General features: G+C 45.2%; 1 protein-coding gene across 1 annotated transcript; it reads left to right on the top strand.

Moving 5' to 3' along the window:
• Positions 1-319: 319 nt before the first annotated feature.
• On the top strand, positions 320-751 carry LOC139809201 (uncharacterized). The gene has a single exon (XM_071771932.1). It carries the CDS (start codon positions 320-322, stop codon positions 749-751), a length of 432 nt encoding a protein of 143 aa, XP_071628033.1.
• The last annotated feature ends 7,812 nt before the right edge of the window (positions 752-8,563 follow it).

The raw sequence follows: 8,563 nt of genomic DNA, 5'->3' as shown, positions 1-8,563 counted from the left end.
GATAAGCCTCATGATTAAAAATTATTGGTAATAATTATTAAACTGTTAACGAAGCTATGTGCTAAATGGCTGACGAAAAAACTGAAGACAACATCGAGGCAGACCGCGCTCAGTCGTCTATATACCGCATCATCCAGTAATTCGAGAAACGAGCTCCACCACTCGATTAAGAGTCGTGTTCGACGCTTCAAGTCATACGACCAACGGCACCTCTCTAAACTCTCATCTCCTCACCGGTCCGAAACTGCAAACAAATTTATCGTCCGTTTTATCGCGATGGCGGCAACACAAGTACGTTTATACGGCGGACGTAGCGAAAATGTATCGTCAGATCTTGGTCGACTTTCGCGATCGAAACTATCAGCGAATCCTATGGATCGACGAAGATTTGAATACGCGAGAGTATCAGTTACTCACGGTCACATACGGTACCGCGTCAGCGCCATTTCAAGCGCTCCGCGTTAAGGATCAACTCGTCAGCGACGAAGGGAAATCATTCTCTCTCGCGGTCCCTGTATTGACGGACGACATCTACGTCGATAATGTCTTGTTCGGAGCTGACAATGTGTCTCGACTGCGTCAAATTCGTGATCAAGTGTGTAAACTTTTGAGGAGGGGCGGATTCGAGTTGAGAAAATGGGCGAGCAACAAATCGGAGCTTTTTTCACATATCCACTCGGAAGGTCACGGTTTGGCTTGCAATAAAGTCTTGACGGCCGACGATCGCCTAACGATACTGGGAATTACGTGAAATCCCGCTCGCGACACTTTTCAATTCAACGTGACCTTGCCCAGCGCCGTTCCGAGTACAAACCGCGCCATTTTATTGACAATCGCGAAGCTGTTCGACCCTCTCGGATGGGTCACGCCGGTAATTCTTGCTGCAAAGGTTTTTCTCCAACAATTTATGGCGTACAAAGTTGGATTGGGACGAGACACTCCCCGAGCATGCCTTAAAACGTTGGGAGATAATTTATAACGCGCTCCCTCTTCTTCAAACCTTCGCGCTCGTGCGATGGACGGGTCGCGTTTCCGACATCGCGCACAAAGAAATACACGGATTTTCCGACGCGTCCACCGTCGTTTACGCCGCGGTCGCCTATTTGCGTGTGACCTCCGCTTCTGGAAGGATTACAACTACTTTGCTGACCGGCAAATCGAAAGTTGCGCCGATAAAGCCACTTACGGTACCCCGCTTGGAGTTGTCCGCTGCACTCTTGATGGCTCGTCCTATCGAGTTCGTGCGCGATTCTCTCAAGCTGAATGACGTCCCATGTCATTGTTGGACCAATTCAACCGTCACTCTCGCGTGGCTTAACAAGCATCCCTCTCAGTGGAGGACATTCGTCGCGCACAAGGTTGCCGATATACAAAAACGAGTACCGGACGCCCAGTGGCATTACGTCCCTACACGCGAAAATCCCGCCGATTGCGCGTCGCGGGGCCTGCTCGGTACCGAGCTGCATTCGCACGATCTGTGGTAAAGCGGTCCATCTTGGCTATCGCTTGCTCCCTCAGAGTGGCCTAACAGTGAGGCGCCTCTAGCCGACGAAGGTCAACTCGAGGCCAGATCACCCGTAACGCTCTTAACTCCGTCCTCTGATTTGTTGTCTCTCGCGTTGCGCTACTCCTGGTGGCCGAAGCTCGTGCGCGTCACAGCCTATCTCCAGCGATTCATCACACAATGCAGGCAAAAAATTCATGCGCGCAACGACGACATCCCGTACTCACGCGCAATCACAGCGACGATTTCCGAAGAGCACGCGACTTCTGGCTAAGAACTGTCCAAGCAGAAGTCTTTTCTACCGAGTTAAAGTTATTTCGACAAGGGAAGACGCTTCCTTCTAACAGCTCGATCTTATCCCTAAACCCGTATCTCGATTCAGACGAGTTAGTTCGAGTGGGCGGGCGGCTCGAACATTCTCCACTTCCATTGCACTCTAAACATCTTATACTATTAGCCGCTCACCCAATCGTCACATTAATTGTACGCTATACGCATTTGATTTCGCTGCATGCCGGCACGCAGCTTACATTAATGAATCTACGACAAGAATGTTGGATTCTGCGATCCAGAAGTATAGTATAATCAATTATTTATCGATGCGTAGTCTGTGCGAGGCAAAGGGCAAATATGCCGTCACAGCTCATGGGTCAGTTGCTCTTTGATCGGGTCTCAGCTCCAACGCGAGCGTTTCTCCACTGCGGAGTGGATTACGCGGGTCCGGTCGCCACTCGTGCTTCCGCCGGTCGCGGAATCACGTCCCGTAAGGCGTATATAGCAATATTCGTCTGTCTCGCTTCTCGAGCGATACATCTCGAGCTCGTAAGCGACTATTTCACTCCCGCGTTTTTAAACGCATACACTCGATTCTGTGCTCGACGGGGCCTTTCTGAAATTGTCTATTCAGATAACGGCACGACGTTTGCAGGCGCCGATAAGGAATTGACTCGAGCATATCTAACTGCCATACGCGATACAGACTTCCTCAATAAAATAGCGTCTGACCGCGTTTCCTGGAAATTCATCCCGCCTCACGCTCCACATTTCGACGGCCTTTGGGAGGCCGGAGTGAAAAGCGTGAAGCATCACTTACGACGCGTACTTGGGCCTCATACGCTGACATTCGAGGCTACTGTGTTGCATCAAAGCGTGCCTCAATTTATGATTTTTCGCGCCTTTGACTGACTCGCTTGAAGAGTACGAGGTACTCATAGCCCGAGAGCTGGCGTTAAAAAACTGCAAGAGTTTTGTAATGGCTGATTTTTTCACATAACGTTATATTGCGGGTGTACATGAGTCAGCACCCACTCGCAAGGTCAGGTACTGGGACACCTGGCGCCGGCGCGTTTTGAAATAGGTCAAATTATTAAGTGCAATAAAAGTGTTTTGTAATGGTTCAAATTTTGTGAGAAACTAATAAATAATATAAAAAACCGTTAGAAAGTGGTCAGACCGCACAGTTATGGGACGCAGCGAGTCAGCACCTCGCATAAGTGGTCGCAATAATTAGGTCAGTAAAACTGTTTTGAAATAACTGAAAATTTAGAAACTATTAAATTATTGCGTATAATGAAAGAAAAAAACGGTCAGACTCTAGTTTAATGCGACTGACGCAGTCAGCAGTCGTTTGAAGTGCGAAGATCAAGCGCGCGCGGCTGCTCCAAGCGCGTAGTGATTTGCTCATAGTTAAATTCCATTTGTATTTAATAAAATGATTGAAAGATTTTCAACTAAATTATGATTGAAATTGTTATTTTTTACGTTGTTTTCCTTTTCTGCTTTGAAAAGGACGGTTAGATGGTTTGAACAGAGCGTCGGTATTCGGCGTCAGTCTTAAGGTGATCCTAAAGCCGTGATCCTAGCCGGTTTTTTTCAGTTTTTTTCTTAGCACTAATCTTTTAATTGGCTTTATAGAAATGCAAAATTCTTGTCTAGAATTAAAGTACGCATCAAAATCTAGGTCATGGTGGTCGAATTTATATCGAAAACAAAAAAAATTAATATTTTTTGTTATATATGTGACGACCACCACATATAAATTCGACCACCATGACCTAGATTTTGATGCGTACTTTAATTCTAGACAAGAATTTTGCATTTCTATAAAGCCAATTAAAAGATTAGTGCTAAGAAAAAAACTGAAAAAAACCGGCTAGGATCACGGCTTTAGGATCACCTTAAGGCGAAAATAAACGACGCGTGACTTGGCGAGCCTCGCGCAGCTCGTACAAGCTCGTCAATTTGTCTTATTTCAAACTTTGATTGTTCTCACGGCGCGTTAATTCGCAAATGTAGCGCCGCCCCGCGCCGGTTGTCATGCTGTACGAGCTTTATTTGTCATTTTTTTGAGCCAGACTTGCCGAGTCACGCGTCGTTTATTTTCGCCTTAAGACTGACGCCAAATACCGACGCTCTGTTCAAACTATCTAACCGTCCTTTTCAAAGCAGAAAAGAAAAACAACGTAAAAAATAACAATTTCAATCATGATTTAATTGAAAATGTTTCAATCATTTTATTAAATACAAATGGAATTTAATTATAAGCAAATCACTACGCGCTTGGAGCAGCCGCGCGCGCTTAATCTTCGCACTTCAAACGACTGCTGACTGCGTCAGTCCCATTAAACTGAAGTCTGACCGTTTTCTTCCTTCATTATACGCAATAATTTAATAGTTTCTAAATTTTCAGCTATTTTAAAACAGTTTTACTGACCTAATTATTGCGACCACTTATGCTAGGTGCTGACTCGCTGCGTCCCATAACTGTACGGTCTGACCACTTTCTAACGGTTTTTTATATTATTTATTAGTTTCTCACAAAATTTGAGCCATTACAAAACACTTTTATCGCACTTAATAATTTGACCTATTTCAAAGCGCGCCGGCGCCAGGTGTCCCAGTACCTGACCTTGCGAGTGGGTGCTGACTCATGTACACCCGCAATATAACGTTATGTGAAAAAATCAGCCATTACAAAACTCTTGCAGTTTTTTAACGCCAGCTCTCCGCCTATCACACCCGGCCATTTTCTATCAGGTCAGCGCTCGCGACCAGTCCCGAGCCCTCCGTTCTACATATAAACGAGAATCGACTTTCGCGATGGCAAGTAGTGCAACGCATTACGGAGCGTTTTTGGAAGGTCTGGTAGACCGACTACATTAACACACTGCAACAGCGAAAGAAGTGGCGTTCTGAGCAACCGTCGATTCAGCCCGGCTCCATCGTCTTGATTAAGAATCAGCTGCTCCCTCCATGTAAATGGGAGCTCGGTAGGGTCACTCACTGTCACGCGGGCTCTGACGGACTTGTCCGCGTCGTATCGGTTAAAACTGCGCATTCCGAGTATAAGCGTCCCATCGCAAAGTTGTGTTTGCTTCCCATCGAAATTGAGTCGACAACGGATCGTGTCACTCAACCCCGATCTAGGTCACGTTAGTTATAAGGCTCTTGTAAAGTTCCGTTTAGCTGTAACGTTCCGCTTAGTTGTAAAGTTCCGTTTAGTTCTAAGGTTCCGTTTAGTTGTAACGTTCCGCTTATTTGTAAAGTTCCGTTTAGTTCTAAGGTTCCATTTAGTTGTAAGATTCTACCTAGTTGTAAGGTTGACCCGCGTTTCATCTAAATCGCGTTCAGTTGAGTTTACTCAATTTCAGTCCGCATTATTCTAGTCGCGTGTCACTTGTGCCGCGCTAATTCAATGTGCATTCAGTAATGGCGTTAAGTTTAAGTTGCGTTTAAATTAAAACATAATTGCATTAAGGTTAAGCCGCATTCAGTTTAAGTTGCGTAAGCTAGCTCAAAGCTAGATCCCATGGCAAACAAATGTCGAATTGCTTTCGAAACTAACGTTTCGAGGTGGGCGGTATGTTCCGGATTGGGCGAGTTCACACGCACGGCGAGCCCTTTGCGACGGATGAGGAAGCGCTACCGCGATCCCGTTCTTATCGGCCGCATGCGCGATTCCAGGAGCGCTTCGCGACCAATCAAATTGCGTGAGCGTTCGCACATCGACCCGCATATCTATCGAAATCGATTGGCATGGTCCTTCATCCTCGCGTCGCGGCGCCGCGCCGCCGGATGCGCGCAATAGAGTATGTCTGTAGCCGGCCGGTGAACCACACGTGTCTACATCCGCGACAACCGAAAACGTCGAACCGGGTGGTGGGCCAAGCGACAAAATCTCCGCTCGCGCCGACAGGATCTCAGCTCGTGCCGCGACAAAATCTCCGCTCGCGTCGACACGAGATCCGCGCTCGTACCGCGACAAGATTCTCCGCTCGCGTCGCGACAAGATGCATGCAGAATAGTGTTTGGTTGTGGAAACCAAAAATTTGGTTAAAACAACAGAAATTTTTGGTTGTATATGGCCCAATGAAACACGCTTGTAACAACTAAAATTGGTTGACGAATTTTTGGTTAAGGCTAACACACTTTTGGTTGTATTGAAGAATAATCAATTAATTTAGTTGTCATTACTAAACTTAAACTAGTGTGGAGTACCATAATTTATGGTTGTAATTTGGTTCAACTAATGTACTTTGGTTGTCTGCGTATTAAATGTTTGGTACCTATAACCAAATTAGTTTATTTTTATTACTAAATTTGGCTACGTGAAACAATTTTTATTCAAATAAATGGTGAATGTATACATATATTATAAAATACATAAAATTTGTCAGCAATAAAAAGTTATAACTTAAGTTCACAGAATCACTATACATATTGCAAATAAAATAAAACTAAAATCATACAGATTTGCAAATGTTACAAAAAAATGCCACATGAAACCATAGGAACATTAAGAACAAAGTGGATCGACAATGCAAGACCAGTACGAGACTGAAGTAAACAGAATTTGGTTCAAAACTGTACACATAGTAAATAAAACTACAAAATTATTTTCGGAAATAGTCTTCCTTGCCATCTTTCTTCACATTAACCACTTTTTGTGACGCGTTTCGATAAAAATTTCGATGTACAAACGAATTGCAGAGGTTGGCGAGAAACGCGAGTCCCACGTTAGCTAGAGACAGATAAATTTTTTAACCACGCAAACAGATCCGCGCTCGACTTTGGTAGCTACGGCGTCACACGAAATATGTGGAATATATCAAGAGACACGATACTCGAGATGCTGTCTTACGTACGACACGTATCAACACGTACTATTGGCGCCGAGCGAGTAAGCTTTCGTCGCGCCTGTCTTTTGTCTCGTCGCGCAGCAGCGTGCCTCGTGCGACGTTGAAGCGCGCGCAAATTCGCTTGTATTAAACTGTTTGGTTGAGATCGGTTTCATACCATACATTTTGGTAGGCGTTACCTCATAATGCCAACCAAACTTTATACCCTTTGACAACTAAACATTGATAGTACTCCCAACAAAACGTACAGTTACCGGAACCAAAAAAGAGCTACCAATAATTTATGGTTACTGCAACTAAGCATTTTTCTGCGTGTGTCCGCCGTAATCCCGCTATCTCGCGTGTCGTAAAAAGACACCCGCTCGTCGCACGATAGCGTGGTTCACCGCGTCGATTCAGCCTACCCGTCGTCCCGCACCGGACAGTACGTTTGAGACGCATTCTAAGTGCCCTCCGTTTGAAAGTTAAGTGCCGTGTTCGGCCGTATTCAATCTCGCGACTACGAGTGATCTGCGCCGTGCTCGGCCGTCACCCCTCGCGAGAGAATCGTATTCTATCTCGCGAGTTGCGAATGATCTGCGCCACGCTCGGCCGTCATCCCTCGCGAGAGACAAGTGCAACTTCGCGGGTCGCGAGTGATCTGCGCTGCGCTCAGCCGCCCTTGCGAGAGTTCAAGGCTCAAGTGCAATCTCGCCGATTGCGAGTGATCTGCGCCGCGCTCGGCCGTCACCTTTCGCGAGAGTTTAAGTGCAATCTTGCGGGTTGCGAGTGATCTGCGTCGTATCGGCTGTCCTCCCTCGTGCGAGAAACTCAGATATCACGTTGTGCGCGTAAGGGGCCGCGTTCGGCCGTTCTACCGCGTGCAAGACATTCCGCGATCATTTCTGTAAGCGCCTCGTGCGCCGTGCGCCGTTATTGGCCATTGTGGTGTAAGCCGCCGTATCACCATGCGACGCGGCCATTCAAATAACAAATGCTAGCAGTGTGATGTTCACGTGAAATAATGTTTGTGACGCCTTAGCAAATAAAGACCTTCTCTCACAGTACAAATAACAAGACTTAAACTGACTGAAATTGCCCGCTCCGCGATCCTACGATCCTACCGCGCACCTAAACGGAACGCGAACCTCCCTACCCCGCACCGCATTGAAACAAGTCTGGCTTCTGACCCAGATGAGTTTCTGGTCCTTCGAGTTTAAAACACAAATATTAAAAAATCTTTTAAACGTGAAATAATTATTGCTGATTGGGTTAAACACATTTTATTTTTCGAAGTAATATTTCTAAAAGATTTTACAAATATTATTGACTATTTATTTGCAATTGTGAGAATACTGGAGCGCCCTGCTCTTATCTCTCTACTTCCTTTACTCTCCCCTCCTCGGGGGTGTACCGATGCTGCGCGGGCCGAATAGGCCCCGACGCACACACGAAATTTGGCCGCGTTAAGAAGCGGTTGTTCTCGAAGGAGAGTTATAATATACACATATATATAGTCATTTAATAAGAGTGTTTTTCTTAATTTGACCCACTCCCGGCACCACGATCCTCTCAGCAATATTTTTAAAATATTTTTAAAAATATTTTTCTGACATGATCTGGCGGACATAGAAATTAAAAAATATTTTTGGAAATTATTTTAATCTTCCTAAAAAATATTTAAAGTATTTTTAAAATATTTTGTGCTGTATCAGAGAGGCGTTAGTAGACGGGTTCCGTCTAAAATCTAAAACATAGACATTGACTACGTTTACACGACTTAATTTACGCTAAAGTTATAACATCGATGTTATAACTTCAACGTAAATCGGCCTGTGTAAACGTAGTCATAAGCTGCGTTCCAATATTGACTGCCATCAGAACTGAAAATCTATAGTGTACGTGACGTAAACTATAGATTTTCAGTGCTGGCAGTGAATAT

Source organism: Temnothorax longispinosus, chromosome 2, assembly GCF_030848805.1.
Source record: "Temnothorax longispinosus isolate EJ_2023e chromosome 2, Tlon_JGU_v1, whole genome shotgun sequence".
Taxonomy (NCBI): Eukaryota; Metazoa; Arthropoda; class Insecta; order Hymenoptera; family Formicidae; genus Temnothorax; species Temnothorax longispinosus.
Note: the sequence above shows the minus strand (reverse complement) of the source record. Positions and strands in the feature narration are given on the sequence as shown.

What these genes read in the sequence shown, in the direction of transcription:
- LOC139809201 (XM_071771932.1), top strand. Translation starts at nt 320, where the DNA reads ATGTATCGTCAGATCTTGGTCGACTTTCGCGATCGAAACTATCAGCGA.